We start from the raw sequence: 21379 nt of genomic DNA, 5'->3' as shown, positions 1-21379 counted from the left end.
TTAACGTGCAATACTAATGTATTTGCGCTCTTTCTAGTCTATCATAGTTCATTTAATCAACACTCACTTGAATGTATGTAGTCCAGTACACTCGACAAGTTTTATTTATGTTTTATAAATCAATAATAGTAAATAAGGAATAGTATAAATTCAGCACAACAGATGAAATGTATTTAGTTACGTAGAAGCTGATGATGGCATAAAGCCGAAATGCATCCTATGCTAATAAAAAACTTTGTAAGACCAAATTAAAGGTGTTTTAGTAACCAACCCCAACTTTTAATATTATGAAGTAATGTGTTGACAAAAACATACTCAGGCAGAGCCTGAGAAAATAGATCTTTGCAATCGGAGGACATTCCGAGCTACACCGTTAGTTTGGGATAGTCCCATACAACAGCGAATGTCTAACCCAACCCCAAAGCCAGTATAATGGGCCCAAACGGAGGCCCCCGTGCGTGCTCTACGCTAGTGGGGCGGCTTACTTTATAAAAAAAAGTCTATCGAATTACAAAAGCATAATGTTTCAGACAATGGCATAGATATGATGTACCTAGAGTCATTATAAAGCAAAATTCAATAAAACATTTCATTCACACACATTATTGACAAAAATATCATCTCTTCTTTTTTATAGCATGACAATCTTCCTTCCTTCATGTATCCACTGACATTTGCTGAATTTAATGTTTTGAAAATGCATCGAAAATACAAGTTACCTTGATATCTGTCACGAAAACATACACACTTAGTTCAAGAGTTGATTTTTGATTATTATTTGTAATTTTGTTTTATTGAGAGGGGCCTTGGATATTAGTAAAAAGCAAATATTGCTTAGGAATAGGCCCATAAAATGGGCGGGTATCGCAAAGTTCGAACCTTGTTTTTATAATTCAACCAGCCAAACTTAAAAACATGAACAAAGGCTACCGGGGAGTCTCTTATCGAAATAAAACAATGAAAGTTACGGTCACTTTGACAGCTGTCAAACCCCGAGACGAACAATCTCCTAAACCAGTTTCCAGTGTAAAATTTACACTGCGTTTGCTCTACTGTTTGAAAATTATTTGCCAGACTACACTTTAATAATCATTTTGACATTGTTTTGAAGCAGCCTGTTTTTAGGACACGTATAGCATTTTTTTTTCGTTCTACCTTCTTCACTCAAATCAACTTTATATGTAGGTTATTTGAAAGAGATCAGTGTCAAATAACGGGTTCTTCACTCAAAAAGTGTCAAATGAGTTGTCAAATGGTTTCACTAGCGAAATTAAACAAAAAATACTCTCTATCTCTCTCACTCTCTCGCATTGAATCGGTAGGTGCCATCTTTGCCATTTTTGTGTTCTTGTCTGTCTCCAATATTTTAAAATAATATTAATTACTATGGGCAATATCGATTGAAATGGGAAATTTGATCAATTCGATTTTAGAATTTTTACGAATTTATTTTGATAATTTAACTAATTTGGTAATTTCATTCATAATTCACAAGATTATATATCATTTTCTTCCAGTAAAATAGTTAAGAACACTGAAATGCCAAAGATATCATAATTCAATCATAATTCATAACCTCAAATCGTAAACCTACTAACATCGATATCACAACTATTCAAGTTCACCTAAAAAAAAAAACTCCGGCTCGAGCTGGAAACCTCTCATTCATTTGCCTTTCATTACGTCGATTCAAAAACACACATTCTCGTTACCCTCGCAGCTCACACATCCACCTCGAATTTTTAAAAACCGTTTTTTGACCCTCGTAATTTAAATAACTATATATGCATTTTGAAGAAACTTTTATTCTCAAAAATAAAAGACCCAGTACCGAAGTCACAACAGTCAGGATTGATTTACAAAATTAAATGTTCATGCGGACTCGTGTACATTTGACAAACCATTCAATATCTAGAAAAAAGAATTTCGAATCACCAATATCACATTCGGATAAAAGACAACAAACACAGTGCGTTATGTGATCATGTTATCAACACCGAACATGTAGTCAACTGGGATGAAGTAGAAATTATACACAGAGAAAGTAAACAACAATAGAGATGTGATGGAGATGATCTACATTAAGACCACCCCTAACACCATCAATAAACAAGTTGAATGTAAATATCTGTCGAACATCTACAATCAAGTACTACGAGTACCGATAACCAGTGACCAATCTGTCGTCTAATGATTAACGTATTTGTGATTTTATATTAACGAGAGCCGTTTTAATGTAATTTTGATTTAATTATGCTCGATTCTGCGTACTATTTTTAAATCAGATAAATCCAGTTGTGTGTCCTTAACGATTTTTTGAATTAATTAAACTAGTAAGTATTCGTCACCTAGATTAACGATAAAATATTTTTACTGAAAGTAACTGATGACGATGTAAACATTTCTAACTTTGCGCCATTATTGTTATAGATTGAAAAATTGGACACATGTGTGAGAGGATGGAGAGGATTGATGAATTAGTACGATTAATGACGATAACAATGTAATTGTGAGAAACCCGTAGGGTATGATGAATTAGTTTAGTTAAGTTTGGGATAACTTTTGTAACCAAAATGTTTTTTGTTGATTCCAGGCGATTGCCATTGATAATGACTATGAAACGTAGTCGAAATATTTGGTAATAAATACTAATGAATGAGCACTACCGACTAAACTTCCTTTAATTTCTAATCGCTGCTCAAAAACGCAAACTAAAAATATATATGCATGCGTTAGGAAAATAACTGTTCCTGCAACGAATCCAATCTGTCATAAGCCGACGTCGCACCAAACGCGTAAATTGCTTTAAAACCGTTGAAAAAAAAAAAACATCTAAGTAGCCCAAGTAGCCGTACGAAGTACTGGGGGCTTATAAGATTAATATGCCGTTTGTAACATGTTGAATTGGAAGCAGACAGTAAGGGCAAAGCATTTGTCTATGTTCATAGATAACGAATCCGCAATAAAAACAAGGCATCAGAACAGTCGGAGCGTTTGCTGCGACTGAGCCCCGTACTACCCATAAACCTATTTTGCCCGAAATCATTATACGACCGTAGCCCTAATAAGCCCGTAACCCTTATTCGTCCGTTATCAAAGTGCTTCCGTAACCTTATTGCGTACTTGACATTATTGCCTATTTTTTCCGATTTTGCTAGATTTACTTTTTTATGGAAGGTAATTGAATACCGAAAAGAACGTGTCGAAAAAAGTTTCAAATTTGGGCCCTTGGACTTAGGCCGCTACTCGGCCCTAAGTGTTTTTTGCACATAAATCGAGCAAATCTCATCCGATTTTGCTAATTTTTGTTTTATTTGAGAGGTAATTGAATACCCAATGGAAAGTTGGCAAAAAATTTTGGGTTTCTAAAATAATGTCGTAAATTGTTGGTTTTATTTGAGAGGTACTTCGTACGGGCTTTCGTAATTGCGCTATGCACAATTTTAAAAATGAACACTTTCAGTAAATGTGATCATGTCCAACTTGACTTGCATTTTGGTAACAGACGCATTAGAGGGTTGTAGACGTATTAGGGTTAGGGTTAGGGAATAGATCCTAGAATACCAAATTAACATCAAAGAGTCACGAAATATATCCATCTTAGCTCTCAACATTGAATAAATGCACTAAAGTACATACTCTTATGAAAATATTCTTCTAACATAACACTTATAAACACAAATATAGAAAGTGTGGTGTCGTTCGAAAGGTAATTGAACAGCCTTTAATTTAAACTGTATGATACGACCTGAACTATGACACTGTTGTGCAGGAGAGACGCTTTACCCGTTAAAAAACGGGTTTTCAAAAATATTTCAAAAAGTTGCCGTCCACTTTCCGACCACTTGCCCTGATTTATGATCAGTGGACAGCGACTAACATTTATCTACAATAAAATTTGAGTTACATTACATTTTTAATTAGCCATCGTTCAACCACGCCGTGATAATGTCGTCGGATAACAATAAGGTAAAAAATTTATCATAAATTTGTGTGCAATCGTTATTTGATTTATCAGATGATTGTTCCACCAGCAACGATTTTCACTTCGTCTTCTCTAGTCAACTTATTGAACTTTGCTGAAACAATCAAAAATATATTTCAACCACGATTCGAGCATTATGTATGTCACTAAGTTACTTACTAGTCATTTCCCATACCATTTCTTGGAAGTCTCGATGAACTCTCATTAATTCATTCCGGTCAGTCGAGTGGTCCTCTAGCAGTGTTTTTATCGAACGAAATATGCCCTTTAGCGGTTCGACCATCGCCTCGAATATTTTGGCTTCCTCAACGTCACCCATCAGGCCATAATTCACGTTCAAAATTTCTTTAAACAAATGAACTTTTTCGGAAACAACACTTATTTCCACGTTTGATCCGTCGGGATCAGTTTGCGTCAATTGTGTGGTCGCTGTCTCTATTTGTAGTGTGTCTGCCCGCGGTGCCACGTTCGATCCATCGGGATCAGTTTGCGTCGATTGTGTGGTCGCTGTCCCTATTTGTAGTGTGTCTGCTCGCGGTGTCCGTAATGTGGGATTTCCTTCGAATCTGGCATGCTTCGTTTGAATTTTCTTTTCCTTTCTCCGAAGAAGTTTTTCCATTTGATGCGCTTTGTCATGAACCAGAGCATGTTTCGCCAACACGGAGTTTCGCCCTGTCGAAGAGCTGCACCCCTCAAAGCCACACCTATTTTCTTTTGTCACCCAATTTCTTGACGTGGCTCTCTCGGTGACGCTTAATGTTATTTGAGGGCACCCCTAATTCACAGTCAGTGCATATCACCAACGGCATTTTGTTTTTTGCTCCGGTTTTTGCTGAGGACAGAATGTATCTGTTTAATAACTAATTTGAATAATCTAGGCCTCCCAAAACTTCGAAAATCAATAAATTCACTGAAAAATAAAATGAAAATTTTACGATTACAATGGCAATTATAAATGTACTAATTTCGAGGGAAGGGCCGAAATTAAGAAAAAAAAAATCTAAAATCTAAATCTAAACTGCATAAAGACCATGTCAGGGAGCTAATTTTTAGAAAATATTGTCTTGCACTATTGAGACCTATTGGACCGTACGAAACACCTATTCGCCCTTTAAAATCACTTACATTATCCATTCTTTTCCTTTTTGTCATATACGAAGAAATTGCCGGACAAAAATGATTTAGTAAAATTTCTCGACAAAGATCGACAAAAAAAAAGTTTATGGAAATCGGATGACCGACTCGTGAGTTAGAGCCCTTGGTGTGAACCAGGCACAGGGCGGCAAGCAGTTTTTGCTTGTAGGTCAGCCAAATTTGAACATATTTCGTCTGTTTTCGCTTTATTAGATAGGTATTGACCGTACCAATCATAAAAAGTTTATGAAATTATGTTCACCGGAGCGTGAGCTAGGTCTCTTGGAGTGAGCTCTTATCTGGCTACTCGGCCGTACAGTGAACGTGGAGTATTTTGTCAATATCTCGAGTAAATTTTGACCGAATTTCATGAATTTTTTTTGTTTGAAAGGTATTACCGAATGTAAAGCGTCGGTAAAATTTCCGGTCTCCTAACAAAATGGCTGCCGGTGGCCATATTGGATTTTATTAAAAGTGATATATCTTGGGAAAAATGGTACTTAGAGAGTTTCTGTTAACATGGAAATAATTTGTTATGTGTGTGGGGTTTCAGGGATTCCATATATGGACATCTATATATATCTATATTCACCTATATTGAGCTATATAATAGCATATTCATCTGTGAAATGTTTATTTATAGGAAAATATAGGTAAATATAGCGGTATCTTCTTCTCTTCTTTATATAGCGGTATATAAACAGCTAAATAGGAATTTATGAAAGTTCACTTCGTACGGGGCTGTCTAAATTGCCTCTGGCAATTTGTTTGTATATGATAAGTAATTTTAAAGGGCGAATAGCTTTTCAGTAGAGAATGAACTAAAAGAAATGAAGAGTTTCACAGTAAAGGCTTTTGATACGAATAGGTGTTTCGTACGGGTCGGCGTTAGCTATGTTTTTTTTGCTAATTTGGCATCTCTGGACAACCACAATATGTTTCCCCTTACTTAGGGAGTCCAATTCGACGTGTTACAAACGTATGCGTAAACCTATAAGACCCCAGTACTTCGTACGGGTCTAAAAATATCGAATGATACGGAAAATAAATTGAAATTACCCAGGTTCTGAAAGAACAAGTTAAGACAATTCTGAGTTGATCACGAAGGCGGTGAAACACAAATCTTGACAATTTAGACAGTTTTTGTTAAATACACTCATTACAGATTGTTTGAAATGTCAACTTGATTAAAATTATTTATTGATGTAAATACTGCTGTAAGTACATAAAAACTTTTTGCAAACTTGTGTCTTCGGCTCGCCTCGGGTTTCAATTTTCACAACTATTGCGCAAAATTTTCATTTAGGCACATGTTAGCAAAATTGGTATTTCTTCAAGTTTTCTTTTCATTCAATCTGTAATGAGTGTGTTTAATAAAACATGTCTAAATTGTCGAGTTTTGTGTTACACCCGCCTTCGTAAGTGTCTTAACCTGTTCTTTCAGAACCTAGGAAAATACGATGAAAAAACTAGCAGCACTCGTCAAATTAAGCACGATGTGTGCCACAACATTTGGTTATTGTTTACGTTTTGAGTTGAGTTGGCTTTGCAATTGAAAAGACATGAAAAATTTTGCTCCGCCTAAATATTTCTAAATAATTCCGGTTTTTTGTCATTGAAACGCAAACAAATAATTCCGAACAACTGGAATAAGAGAAGACCAGAAATTCAACGTATTATCGATAAAACGAGCCGTCAGAACAGTCGGAGCGTTTGCTGCGACTGAGCCCCATACGAACACGTACATCTATTGCGCACGTGACCCTAGTTCGTCCGTAGTGTCCGAAACGTTCGACAACGCTGATACTGAGCCTACTCAGTTGCTCTTGATAGATGCGCTTGTGCGCTTTCAATTAATCTAAAGTTTGCAATCCATTTTTACGTTTTTATTAATTCAAAATTTATTCTGTGTTAAACAATCAGTAAAGTGTTTCGTGCGTTGTTTTCATTAATTGGCAACGATTGCCTATGTAAGTTGCGATGATTACGGATGTTTTTTCTCAAGTAATTTCAATCGAGGTTTCTTTTCATTGTTTAGACATCAAGTCAGGTGTTCAAGCTCGGTTTTCGAATTTGGAATTTGCTAATTCGTCCAGTACGAATAAGTAAGATTTTACTGTTCTTTGAGTTAGTCGTGGATGTTTACAATTTCTTTTCTTAATTCAAAGGATTCGAATGATTGAGTCGCACAGATGAAACACGTTTTACTGATTATTTTGGTTTGGTCTGAAAGTACTAAAAGTAAGAAGTTTGATGTAAAATAATGATTTTCTCTTTTGACCGGATCTTAAATTTAATTTACAGAATTTGAAGCTAACTATTTTCCTGTAAAATAAAACTCTGACAAACAAATTGAGTTCTTTGCTTTCAATCGTCGGACCAATCGCCGTAACACGGACATTCTTCAAATTTTTTATTTGATGACGTAAGCAATATGGCGTCGAACGAGAGGACCGTTTACAAATACTCAAGCTGCCAGTGTTGTGATGCATTGGACACAGATGAAATGGTGCAATGCGACGCTTGTGACAGATGGTTTCATTATGGGTGTGTTGGTGTTGATGACTCTGTTGCGTTTCGTGAATGGAAATGTGATCGGTGTTTTTACGCTTTTCCGACAACAACAAAAATGACAACAAAAACGACAAATGTTTTACCGTCAGCGGATAAGGAAAATCAATCGCCGAATATTCATTGGCGGAAATCAAGAAGTTTTTCTACGATAACATCAATTTCATCAACTAAAGAAAAAGACCTGGCTATACAGCGAATAGAAGAAGAACGGCAGTTGTGTGAAAAGCGGGATCGAGAATATATTCGGAAAAAATATTCAGTGCTTGAAGGATCGGTTCACCCCAAGTAGCATTTCAGAAAAAAAAACTTATTCGTTAGAATAACGTTGTAGCAACGTTGTCACAACGGTTTTGCAACCGTTGTTGTCCGGTTATAGTTTAACCTAGGTCAATTAACCGTTGGATAACAGTTAAACAACGAAAAAGTTAAAAATTTAAGGTAGAGCAACTATAATTTTTAACGTTTCTTATGACCTACGAGTGTAAAGTGTTTCTTGTGTATTTAATGTATTGTTGTTGTTGAAAAATTAAAAGATTTATGAGCTTAAAAAAAATCAAAACATTTTCTATTCACTCAAAATATTCTTAAGGAAAATTTTGAGGGTTTCGAAAGCGTCATCCTTCTATTTTCTATTCAAATAAGAAAAGGAACAAACAATCAGCCGTTTGGGATATGTGCAATCTCCAAAAAAAGCATCGACTATGAAATCTGGCACACGGGGAAATGCAATCACATCTACGTTTTCTAGAAGAATTTTTCGGGCCCTAGCCCTTTGTTGTTGGAACGGGTGCATTTTGTTATTGTATGAAGTTTAGCTGAGAATGCGCGAGAGTTTTAATCGAATGACATGGCATACTGCAGCAAATAATGAAATTATATTTTGATGAAATTTACTTCAATAATTTTTTGCTGATCTTTCAATTGTTCAAGCTGTCTTTTCCACTTTTGCTGCAGTGACTAAGCATCACAATTTCACGTCTTAAATGCTGCTGCTTAGTATTGTGGAAATTGTGGCATCAATTAAGTTTAACCTTAGAACTTTTACTTTAAATTTAACTGTTCATACATTCATTGAAATTTCATTCGATCAAAGCGTCCTTGAAGAAATATTTTTTGCTTTTCACACATTGAATCCATATCACCTCGAAGTTCAGTCAAATATAATTTGCAAAAATTTATTCGAAATGAATAATATAAATTCAACAGTGCCCAAATTGAAAAGCTTAAAGTGGAGTATTATTCCATAGTTTTCTTCTCTTCTATACACAGAATGTAGAGACAATTTCTCAACACATCAAGTTCACATAAAAAATCTATGGGCGCGAAATTCCTATTTTAGACTAGGAAATTCGCGAGGCGCGAAATTCCTATTTGAGAGTAGGAATTTCGCGCGGCGCGAAATTACTCGTCACCTTCCGTATATATGAGGATAGTCCGGTGAATTCGTATCGTCCGATAAATGACAACGTTCGATTCGAAAAGACAGAGGTTCTGAAGCAGCCATTGCAGTCAAAGGCCGGCGACAAGTTTAACTCTACTTATGTGAAAGAGTTGAGACCGACGAAAGGGCGGATTATTCAACCAGCACGACTTCAGTTTCCTGAGACAACATTGGGACAAAATAAGGCGTTCACTAACTACAATGCAAAGTCAAATTTCGATCCACAAACAACAGAATTTCAAATGGGTCAAGAAACGAAGAAGCCTAAGTTTAGTGAATTTTATTCATCAACATTTACGAACGCTCCACCGAAGATGGACTATGATTAGTTTGGATTACCAACTAAACGTCCGCAAACGACTGAGCAAATGTCAAATAAGTTGATGCGGCCATTTTATTTTGGTCCACAAACAACAAGTCAAACACCTATGAATCAAACGCAAGTGAATGAGCCAGCAATTGATCAATCAGGTGTCCATAATTCTCCTGAAAATCAGTTACCAGAGAATAACCAGGTCATCATTCAACCGCCAATACAAAATCCTTGTGGTCGTATGGTCGATTATAAGAAACTATGCAAATCATCGGTCAATTTGACACGAAGTCAGATAGCGTCTCGTCATACAATGAACAAAAGTTATCCTGCATATTCTGGCGAGCCAACGAAGTGGCAAATGTTCGAGAGTGCATTTGTGAATGCTACAATTTCATGCGGGCTCACCAATGCCGAAAATTTGTCACGCCTTTTAGAATGTTTGAAAGGTGACGCATTAAACGCTGTTCAAGGATTATTGCTACATCCAGAATCAGTTCCTGGGCTTATGGAAACATTACGACTTATGTTTGGTCGACCTGAATTGATAATTCAAACGCTATTGGATGAAATCAACAAATCGACTCCACCGAAATCTGATGATTTGAAATCGCTAGTCAAATTTGCGATTTCTGTTCAGAATTTATGTTCGACAATAAAAGCATTTAATTCTGTCGAACATCTGCGAAACCCGTCAATGTTGAAGGATCTAGTCGAAAAACTGCCTACGCAAGTTAAGCTCAATTGGGCATTTTATAAACAAACCGTTGTTGATGTCAATTTGTCAACACTGGCGGATTGGTTGTACGCGTTGGCTACGGTTGCCAGTGACGTCGTTATAACAGTTCCTGATTCACAAGCTGATAAGAAAATACGAAAGGATGATAACAAGACAGCGAATTACATCAATTCAACAAATTCGCTCCAGCCCGTGATGCAAGTTTCATCAAATTCTGGTGCAGTGACAAAAAACCAAAAGAAGTGTCCTGCGTGCAATCGAAATGTCTGCAAAAAATTGGCTTTTTGTGAAAAGTTCAAGAAGATGACTCGACAAGAAAGATGGAGACTGATAAAAAGCAACAATATTTGCGGTTGTTGCTTAGGCAATCATCGATACTTTAATTGCAATCAAAAAGTTACGTGTGGTGTTGCTGGCTGTGATTTTTTTCATCACGTTTTACTGCACAATGATTCCAAAGCAAAGGAGAAGGTGGAATTAGCGGCTGCTACAAGTGAAGTGGTTCAAAAGAAAGTCTGCAATTCGATGAATGGAATTGCCTCAACTTTGACTTATCCAGAAATATTTCGGATTGTTCCGGTTAAGTTGTATTTCAACGACAAGTGGACGCATATTTTGATGATGGATCCAATTTAACAACTTTGGAATTTCCTATTGCTCAGAAACTTGGTCTGCAAGGCACCCAAGAAAGTTTATGTGTAAAATGGTCGTTTGGTGAAACGCAATTGGAAACAGATTCTAGTCGAATTTCGTTACAAATCAGTGGTGTACATGACGGCGCTGAAAAGTTTCTACTCGACGATGTGCGCACTGTCAAGAATCTAAAGTTGCCAACACAATCAATACCCAAAGATTGGCTTGCAAAATATCCATATTTCGATGGCATTCCGATCACTCCATACAATAATGCGACTCCGCAAATGATCATAGGTCTGCGATATTCAAAATTGATGGTGTCATTGAAGACAATCGAGGGCACCTGGGAACAACCGATTGCTTGTAAAACACGGCTTGGATGGGTCGTTCAAGGACCGAATGATAGAAGAATTTTGAATTCAAACAAATTCAGCCTGAATATGTGCGATTGCCAGCGATCGTATCACGGTCTTCATCAGTTGGTAAAGGATTTTTTTTCATTGGAGGCATTTGGTGTGCAAGTCACAGATTCCGTCGTTGAATCAAAAACAATTATGAGAGCCCGAAGCATTATGGATGCATCAACTGTGAAGATCGATCAGCACTACGAGACAGCTTTATTGTGGAGGGCAAACGATATCACATTGCCAAAGAGTTACGATATGGCTCTTCGTCGATTGGAGTGTGTCGAATCGAAGATGAAGAAAAATCCAATTTTGTCGGACCGTATAATCAACTACTTCAAAGATTTTCTCGACAAAGGATATATCCGGAAGCTATCGTTCGAAGAGCAACAGTTGCAAGGCCCACGCACTTGGTGTTTGCCAGTTTTTCCTGTCTTTAATCCCAAGAAACCCGAAAAGTTACGTTTGGTATGGGACGGTGCTGCAAAAGTCAATGGGGTGTCGCTAAATTCGCAATTGTTACCTGGACCTGATCAATTGGTTCCCCTTCCGGACATTCTGCGTCGTTTTCGTGAAGCAAGGATTGGTCTAAGTACGGACATTATTGAAATGTTTCATCGCGTCTTTGTGAATTCAAAGGATCAAGACGCACAGCGATTTTTGTGGAGAGATGGCGACGTATCGAAGAAACCCGATGTGTTTGTTGTGAAAGTTTTACCGTTTGGTTTAACATGCTCGCCGGCTATTGCGCAATACGTGAAGAACAAAAATGCTGAGTCGTTTCAACAACAATATCCAAAGGCTGTCGAGGCTATAGTGAAAAATCATTACGTGGACGACATGATTGAACGAGCTCACGACGTAGATTCTGCGGTTCAGCTGATCAAAGACGTACAATTTATTCACCGACATGCAAATTTTGATTTACGCAATTTGATATCAAATGATCGTGAAGTATTGGAGGTGATTAATGGAAGTCCTGAATTCAATGACAAAATTTTGGTTGACAAGCTGGACATCAATGTTGAAAGAATTTTGGGAATGTATTGGAATATTATGACATTGTACCGATAGCAGCGAATCTAGGTCAGGCTCAGCTTATGCTACAACAGTTAAGTGAAGAGGCAAGCAAAGTTGGCCTCAAGATGAACTTATCGAAAACAAAAGTCATGACCAACATCGGGGACGATAGAGAAATCAAAATTGGTGACACTGTCATTGAACGAGTCTGGACAACCAAACTGCAGAAATAAGACGTAGGATTGGTCTCGCATGGGCAGCGTTCGGAAAACTCAGACTAATTTTCAAAAGCAAAATGAATAATAGTCTGAAACGCAAAGTTTTCGACACTTGTGTCCTTCCAGTGCTCACTTATGGAGCGGAAACGTTAACTTTAACAAAAGCATCCGAAGATAAATTGAGAGTGACACAAAGAGCCATGGAACGGAGTATGCTTGGAATAACACTCAGAGACAGAATGACGAATCAATGGATTCGACAACAAACCAGGGTCGTTGATGTCATGGAAAGAATAGCATCTCTGAAATGGAGCTGGGCGGGACATATTGCAAGAAGGACAGACGAACGTTGGACCAAAAAGATCATGAACTGGCGACCATATAAAAGACGAGCTATAGGTAGACCACCAGAGAGATGGACAAACGGAATTAAGAATATTGCAGGTACAAACTGGCAGCAAATGGCAATGGATCGTACGAAATGGAAAGAAGTTGGAGAGGCCTACATCCAGCAGTGGATAGAAACAGGCTGAAAAAGAAGAAGAAGAAGATTGGAATACGAATACAGACACATTCACGTATTCACTTCGGTTCCTGAAAGTGCAAGACTTGACAGATGGATATCGTCCAACGAAACTAGATGTGCTTCGAACTTTAATGTCAGTTTTTGATCCGTTGGGTTTTCTGACACATTTGCTGATACATGCCAAAGTGATTTTGCAAGAGATTTGGATTACAAACATCACATGGGACGAACAGATTCCTGAAGCATTAGCAATAAAGTGGTTACGTTGGCTCGAATATTTGAAGCAAGTGGAATCTCTACACATTTCTCGTTTGTACTCACCACGTATGTCACCTAACAAACCGACTTCGATTCAATTACATGTTTTTGTTGACGCAAGCCTGGAGGCATATGCATCAGTTGCATATTTTCGAGTTGAAGATGCCAATGGAGTTGACAGTTGCCTGATTGGTGCAAAGTCACGAGTCGCTCCGATTAAGCCAATTTCTGTTCCGCGTTTGGAATTACAAGGTGGAATTCTTGGTAAACGATTTGCCGAGAGCATTTTACACAGCCATTCGTATTTGGAGGTTGAACAGACAACGATATGGTGCGATTCGAAAACTGTTTTATATTTGTTGTCAACGGAACCACGACGTTGGTTATTCGCAGTTTGTTGCATTCCGTATTGGAGAGATTTTGGAGACGAAAATTAATGCTCAATGGCGCTGGATTCCTTCCGAATTTAATGTTGCTGACGATGCGACTAAAACTAAGTATTTGCCAGAGTTACGTTCCACATCCCGCTGGTTTCGTGGTCCCGAATTTTTGCGACATTCGAATTCCAATTTTTCGTTTGAATTGGACGAACCTGATTTCACGACAAATGAAGAAGTTCGGCCGTATTATTTGTTGACACATGTGGAAGTTCCAGTAAACAAGTTCATTGAATACGAACGATTTTCTAATTGGCAACGGTTGGTCCGGACTATGGCATATGTTTTGCGGTTTGTTTCAAATGTCAAGACGAAACAATCAGAACGCCGTCTTGGTGTACTGTCAAGTGATGAATTGCTGTCAGCAGAATGTCGTTTGTTTGCTCAAGTTCAATACGACTGTTTTCGAGAGGAAATCTCTATAATTCGTTCTAATCAAACCGTCTCCATGGATAAATACAAACAGCTTGACAAAACGAGTCCAATTCGTATGTGCTCACCGTATTTGGACGATTCTGGTGTTCTTCGTGTCATGGGTCGGCTAGACAAAGCGCATACGATTTCTGAATCGGTTCGGCGACCGATAATTTTGATTAAAGATCATTATGTAACGCATTTGGTTGTCGATTGGTATCACCGCAAGTATCTTCATTTGCATCATCAGACGGTGCTTAACGAAATAAGGCAAAAATTTTGGATTCCAAAGTTACGAGTTCTTTTGAAAGTTATACGTCACAATTACCAAAAGTGCAAGAATGATGCATCAGTTCCTCGTGTTCCGGAAATGGGATCAATTCCACGCGAACGATTTGCAGTTTTCACTCGACCATTCACATATGTCGGAATCGATTATTTTGGACCGATAAAAGTTGTTGTTAATCGCAGTAACCCGAAACGTTGGGGTGCTCTTTTTACCTGCTTGACAACTCGTGCTATTCATCTGGAAGTTGCTCATTCTATGGACACAAGTTCCTGCATTATGTGCATTCGCAACTTTATTGGACGTAGGGGTACGCCCAAGAAGGTTCATGTCGACTTGGTGCAAATCATTGGAATTTTGCGGAAGTATGGGCCATACTTCTAGCGGCTTGTCAGATTGCATTTGTTTATGTTTGAATAAGGATGATGACGCCAACATTGAGAACTGGATTTTTTGCACTGGATGCTTAAAATGGTATCACCGTAAATGTAGCTTTGTTAATGGTGATGAAGGAAGCTCGATGATTGATGGAGCTGATTGGTCTACGGGTATTGGTATTGTTCGACGATCCAATGCCAGAAGGTTTTCTGCTCTCTGAATAGTGTAGTTGATGAAGATCGTTCAGTTCGTGAGAGGTTAGGCAGGAAGTGTAAGGGTAAGTTAGTAGGTTCCGCTCGAGGGGTCTCTCCTGAAGATGTTGTTATTTCTGAGAGGGTTACCTATGATGTTTGTGGTTTCTTGGCTAAGAACAGTTGTCGGTGGTGATGCTTGTGGCATGTCAGAACAGAAAGATGCGTCAGATGTTTTGAATGCGTTTGGATTGCTTCTTAACAGTTGTAGGATATCAGTTCCTTTGACTCGGATTATTCAGAAGTCTGTTAGGATTGCGGTTGGTCAGGAACTTGCTAGGAAGATTGAGAGTTTAGTTAAGAAGAACGATTTAGAGTCGTGGATGAGGCTGCTTGCGTTTCCTTATGTGGTTTTGAGCAATAAGTTGAAGGGAAAAGATTGTGTTAACGTGATAAGGTCAAATTTGGGGGTTTTTAGGAATTGTAAGGATATCTGCGGCGCATTGTCTGATGTTCTGAAATGTGCTGGCGTTCCTTTTACTGTTGATAGGGACAGTGTGTCGGTGAAGTTTGCTTCTAGGAAGGTTAGTGAGGGTGATGTGAAAGGTGCCGTAAGGGTTCTTTGTTCAGACGAGTCAGTAGCGCCTCAGACTGCAGAGACCGTGACGAAGTTGAAGGGCAAACATCCAGGGGACAATGGTGGGGTTTTTGATGATGTCAAATTAGATAGTGCTTTGCCGGTTACTACAGTCGGGGAAGTGTTGAAAGCTATTAGGAGTTTTCCGTTGAGTTCTTCAGGAGGTATAGGTGGTCTGCGACCAGAGACCTGCGTTCTAAAGAAAAGTACTTTCGTGTCGTGCTCATGTTCACCGATCATCTTCAAACTCATTCCGTATTCACTTTTTGAGTTTAATCCCGATTGAGCTATGAGTAATCAGCATAAATATTTAAGAATTTGATTTAACATGATAGTATATCCTAAACTTGAGTGGTTTGTTCGAAATATTTGAAATTAGTAAGGGGATGGTTGAGTTTGGTCGAACTTTTTGATATTAGTGAAGGCATGACTAAGTTTGGTCGAACTTACTGATACATAAAGGTGATGGTAGGGTTTGGTCGAACTTTTTGAAATTTGTAGACCGATGTTCAAATTTAATTAATCTTCCCGAGTCTTTATGTTCGGGGTTCATACTCTACTTGTATCGAATTGAATAGCCTAAGTGTGTTTTATCTCACTAAAAATTACTGTTTTGATAACAAATTGATCGACGAAATAAGAGATGTATCATCTAGACGGTCGAAAAAGCTAAAAGATTTCAGAAAAACCCTCGTTTTCGGTCCCGAAAGAGGACGGGGTGTTTTTTCTTTCACACTTGTGACTAAGTTTCATAGCACTCTAACTCACAATCTCACATAGCGAAGTTGATTCTAATTCTCATTGAAATAACTATTGTCAGTTAAAAGAACTTCAAAAATAAACAGTTTAATTAATAAAATCGACAGGAAAATGTTAAATCGAAAAGATTTTCCCTCTGAGATGAGCAACGCTGCGCTCAAAAAAATAATAACTGCGAAATCTGTTGAGTTTTGCGCAAAAGACATGAAACCATTTGAGATTGTGTCTGGTGAAGGATTTAGAAGCTTGATCCAACATACCTGGTCACTCGGTGCATTTTTTGGTAACAAAGACGTTGGTTGCATTTTACCGCACCCCACAACTATTTCAAGAAATGTTTCATCAATTAAAGAACAAAAGGAACAGCAAATATTACCAGTCATCGAAAACGCAATAAAGAATATGGAATGCTCTGCTACAACGGACATGTGGACGGAAACACATAGAAATAATCATTTCCTAACTATGACGTCTCATTATTTTGATGCGAATTTAAGGCTGAAAAGAAAAGTACTTTTTACTGCGAAATTTAAAGCGAAGATAAAGTCTGGAAGAAACATCATGGGTGAGCTTAAAAAACGGTTTAAGAAAATGAAGTTTGACCCCAAGCTATTACGTAAAGTAACATTTGTTACGGACCAAGGTTCCAACATGGTTAAAGCTCTAAAACGACCATACAAAAGAATCAATTGTCGTGCGCACTTGTTGAGTACAATACTGAGAAATACATTCAGCAGTGATGATCTTCCCCTAATTATCCTAAAAACTTTAACCCGTTGGAAAAAGATTGTGAGGTATTTGAAACAAAGTGGGAAGATCAATGAATTAAGTAAATGCGTAGTTCAAGATTGTGGCACAAGATGGAACTATAAACTGGACATGATAAAATCGGTTATTGACCTATATTCTGAAATTATTCCCCTATTAACTTCCACTCAGCGAATAACCTGGAACATTGATATAGAGCTAGGGAACGAAATGATACTATTTCTGCAACCGTTTAAAGATGCATGCAAATCTATGGAAGGAGACACGTACCCTACTGCAAACAAAATTCTACTTTGGTATGCTGAGTTGTCCGACCACCTAAATGAGGATAATTTCGATCGTATGGCAATGAAAAAAACAGTTCTGATTGCAAGAAAGTTCTTTTTGAAGAAATACACTATAAATATGAGAAATAAGATCGACTGCTTCTTGGATCGTACAGATCGATACAGATCGTTAAAAATGTTAAGCGATGATGAACGTAATGAAGTGTTCGATGGTATCAAGCGTTTACTGAAAGACGAGATAATAACTGCGCCTGAAACAAATGGTCAAACTAGCAGATTTTCACATCTCGAAGGTAATTTAAATGAAAATAATTCAGATGAATTTGAGTTGTACATGCGAACAGCCGATTATTCATTGTACAATAACGAAAACGATAAGAAACACTTAGTCGAACTTTTTTGGGCCGCAAACCAAACACGCTTTCCTAAATTGTACAATCAGGTCCGAAAACATTTGCATGTTCCTGCTAGCAGCGGCTCCAGCGAACGTGTTTTTAGTGATGCAGGAAGAACAATGGAACCTCGCCGAACTAATTTACAGCCTGGTGTACTTGACGATCTTTTATTCATTAGAGATCATTTTCATTGATCTGTGCTTGTACTACCGACATCTTTGTAAATACAAAATTCTCAACAGTAAATCCAATTTTATGTACAAGTTTATTTGAAATATTAATAAATATTGATGCTACAACATAACATAGATGGTGGTATTATGGTTCGTTGGTCTCACTTCTCATTATCCACATTTTCCCCGTTCAAAGATCCGCTGGAATAAGATCACAGACTTAATTAAGCAATTATTAGCAGTTATTAGAAACACTAAATTTTTTGGTGTACCCTGTCCTGCAAACTTTCGACTAATCATAAACTCTTTTTGTAATTCCTATGTGTTGGTTTAGAATGTCAAAAATTGGCCGATGTTGACTCCTAAAGACATATAATTTGTTAGTTAGTTTGTGTGTCAAATGAGTGTACTGTATCTTGTGAAACATTCGATGAACCTACAATAACCGTGATGTGAGTGCAGAATTTTGAAAATTTTTCGATCTTGTCATTAGTTATACTAATTTGTTAATTTTTCATCATTTCAAATAACATAACCTAATTGTTGCCTATTTTTTGTATTCAGTTGAACAAGGACAAACATTCAGTTAAAATACCGTATTTCCGAACAAGTTATAAGTTGGTAACACAAACATACACATTGCTGTTTCAGAGTTGTAAACAGGACACTAATTATATTTTTCCATACCTGTCTGCAGACAAAAATTGTCACGCGAAGAATCATAAATTTGCACACATCGACCGTCATCATTTGCGTCACTGTCGCAATAACCAAGATCTTATTTTGAGCTTTTGAAGCAAACTGCGTAATCCTCAAATACATTCAAAAAGTGAAGTAAAAAAATATAAAAATCGAAAACCAACCAAAACCAATGTGATATTTGTTTCGGAAATAAAATCTGGGTAACTACACCTTTACGCCTTCCTTAATTGTTTATTTTGAAGCTGTAACAAATAGAGTGTTTTGAAGTTGAGACGATTGAAAGAGACAATTAAAACGAAAAATGTATCAAATTACAACTCTGGAAAGGACGATTTACCCCCAAGACTCAAAACATTTTACACAAAAAATAGGCCCTGTCCCAATCCATCAGTTTCTTCTTTGTAGCATGCAAATTTAACACAGTTCTACGTTCTGTCTATTTTCAAATTTATTCAGTTTTTGTGAGGGACTGTTTTGTACGATTATGTATTTATGAATGAAAATAAAATTAGAAACTGATGCTGCACAACAATAAACAACAAACACAAACATAAACACTCACTTTCTATCTGTGGGGTGGATGTAAGGAACCATAAGGTGCATAGCATACGTCCTTGCTAACAAATTTTTGGTTCGACTAGTGTGAGGTAAGGCTTGCAGAGCCAATTTTGAACCACACAAGTCAATGCGAAAACATGCAAGCAAATAATATCCTATGAACGTACAATCGCTAAATCAAACTGGTGTGCATACGTTATTTTGCACCAGCTGGTCCCATTTGGAATTGTATGTGACCAGCTGGTGCAAAATAACGTATGCACACCAGTTCATTTTAGCGATTGTATGTGAACTTTACTTGAACTCTTGTGGAAAGCGAATTCAATTTTATTAATCTGACAGGAAAATATGAAAACGAAAAGTACAGTTAAAGTTAGTTGTATAAGTGACAGAAATCGACAAATTTTCTCATTTTCCTTTAACATTACAACTTTCACCCTGTAAATTTTGTTAGTTAATTTTTCGTAGAAGGCTTACAGTATAAAATTCCAATTTTTGTTTTCTAACATTTGAACCAAGTGTAAAGCTAACTAATTATGGAAGAAAATCAAGAAAATCAAGAAAATAAACGGCGGCATGAAGGGAAAAGGATACAGAAAGAAGCTCTTACCAAAGAGACATTAGAAAATCTCGAAAATGGTGCTTATGAAACATATCGGTTCTCTGGAGGACAATCAGATGTTTGGGATGATTTCGTAAAAATTAGAAAATGCGGAACTCAAGAACACGTCGGATTTGTACAATGTATTGAATGCAAGGGACTGTTATCTTTCAAAGAAGACAGTGGCACTTCACATTTGCTAAGGCATAGGTGCCCGAAATTGAAAAGCGATGAAAACGGGAGTGCAACTAAATTTCGATCTCTTCCATTGGATAAATTAGTTCAAACAAGACGATTGATTGCCAATGATATTGTTAAATATTGTTCAAGTGATATGGTTTCATGTGAAGCAATATGTGATTCCAAAAACTTTTTGAACCTCTCTCAGTCGTTCGTGTCTCATGGAAATAAGAATGGGTACATCGATTTAGGAAATGTTTTTCCGAGTTGCAATTATGTCAACCGTGTGATCGCAAACATTAAACATGAAAAGTCACAAGAAATCTATACAATATTTCGTGAGTCCATTAAACGACAATGGTGCTCTGCAACACTGGAAATTCAAAACTTTCAAAGCAACGTTCAACGTATCAAAACAGTCGTCATGTGTATTCAATATTTCGAAAAGGACTTAACCGCACTGAACAAGAAGACCTGCTTTTCGTTTATTGTAAGCGATGATGATACGCCGGAAAGAGTTATGGTCAAGTTGATTAAAAATTTTAACGTAATTGGTGGCGATAAAAATGATTTGCAGACACTAAAGATCGTCACTCCCAACGAATCTTTTTTTTCGAGTGTATTGCCCCTTCCTATTAATAGGAACAATTGTGTTGCTGACGCAATAACCAAGATCTTAAATGACGCTTTTGAGACTACGAGCCTTACAGAGAAATTCGATACGCTATCAAACTGTCGTGCAATTGTCAAATACATTACTCTTTCGGATAAGTATAACTTGAAATTAGAAGAAGACGATGGTTCATGGAAGAGTAAAATGATTATGGTCCGATCAATCATCGGGAATTGTGATGGAATCTTGAAAATATTGGAGGACGAGGATAAAGACCTGCAATTTAATAAACGAAAAGCAGACGAAATTGTACAATTTCTGGAACCATTTATAGAAGCTATCGAGGACTTATCTGCTACGAATCATACAACGGCCAATAAGATATTATTATGGCATGGAGTGTTATCTGACCACTTAACATGCACCGATAATTATAATGTCGAACTGAAACGAATTATGGGTACTGCACGAGACAGTTTTGAATCCAAATTTCGTCCATCTTTGGATAACAAAATCGATTGCTTTCTTGATCCGAGATACAAATATCTGAAAATGCTGACCGAAGTCGAGAGACGTGACGTGGCAACTGAAGTTCGCCGGCTATTGGATACTTTAGAAGTTGACAGAGAAAGTTTTGAGGCGGGTCCTTCAAGTGGTGCACCAGCAGCGAAGAAGAACAGATTCACAAGTTTCGAGATTGGTGCGGGCTTTTTATCGCCAAGAAAAACAAAAGAAAACAAGTAGATTCGCGA

At 37.4% G+C, this 21379-nt stretch overlaps 1 protein-coding gene and 2 long non-coding RNA genes across 5 annotated transcripts; all 3 read left to right on the top strand.

Annotated features, from left to right (window-relative positions):
* The first annotated feature begins 278 nt into the window (after positions 1–278).
* On the top strand, positions 279–7519 carry LOC119078372. Of its 3 annotated transcripts, XR_005088007.1 has the most exons (5): positions 279–292; positions 4593–4594; positions 6940–7089; positions 7158–7224; positions 7288–7519. It is a non-coding gene; the product is annotated as an uncharacterized LOC119078372 (long non-coding RNA). The 3 variants fall into 3 exon arrangements; XR_005088005.1 differs by having other exon boundaries at positions 7158–7519; XR_005088006.1 differs by lacking the exons at positions 279–292; positions 4593–4594 and adding an exon at positions 3810–3822 and having other exon boundaries at positions 7158–7519.
* Positions 7520–9562: 2043 nt separating this feature from the next.
* Positions 9563–14769, top strand: LOC119078376. The gene is made up of 4 exons (XM_037185878.1): positions 9563–10765; positions 10849–12271; positions 13015–13595; positions 13642–14769. Exons 1-4 carry the CDS (start codon positions 9563–9565, stop codon positions 14767–14769), a joined length of 4335 nt encoding a protein of 1444 aa, XP_037041773.1.
* Positions 14770–18147: 3378 nt separating this feature from the next.
* LOC119078366 lies at positions 18148–18890 on the top strand. The gene is made up of 3 exons (XR_005088003.1): positions 18148–18425; positions 18538–18590; positions 18671–18890. It is a non-coding gene; the product is annotated as an uncharacterized LOC119078366 (long non-coding RNA).
* Positions 18891–21379: the final 2489 nt, after the last annotated feature.

The sequence above is a fragment of the Bradysia coprophila genome, unplaced genomic scaffold (assembly GCF_014529535.1).
Source record: "Bradysia coprophila strain Holo2 unplaced genomic scaffold, BU_Bcop_v1 contig_250, whole genome shotgun sequence".
NCBI classification, from domain to species: Eukaryota; Metazoa; Arthropoda; class Insecta; order Diptera; family Sciaridae; genus Bradysia; species Bradysia coprophila.
This window is presented reverse-complemented; position numbering and strand designations above follow the sequence as displayed.

Coding starts and splice junctions, on each gene's coding strand:
- LOC119078376 (XM_037185878.1), top strand. CDS start 9,563: ATGAATCAAACGCAAGTGAATGAGCCAGCAATTGATCAATCAGGTGTC. Junction 10,766..10,848: donor AAATATTTCGGATTGTTCCG/GTTAAGTTGTAT, acceptor CCTATTGCTCAG/AAACTTGGTCTGCAAGGCAC. Junction 12,272..13,014: donor TGAAAGAATTTTGGGAATGT/ATTGGAATATTA, acceptor AAGAAGAAGAAG/ATTGGAATACGAATACAGAC.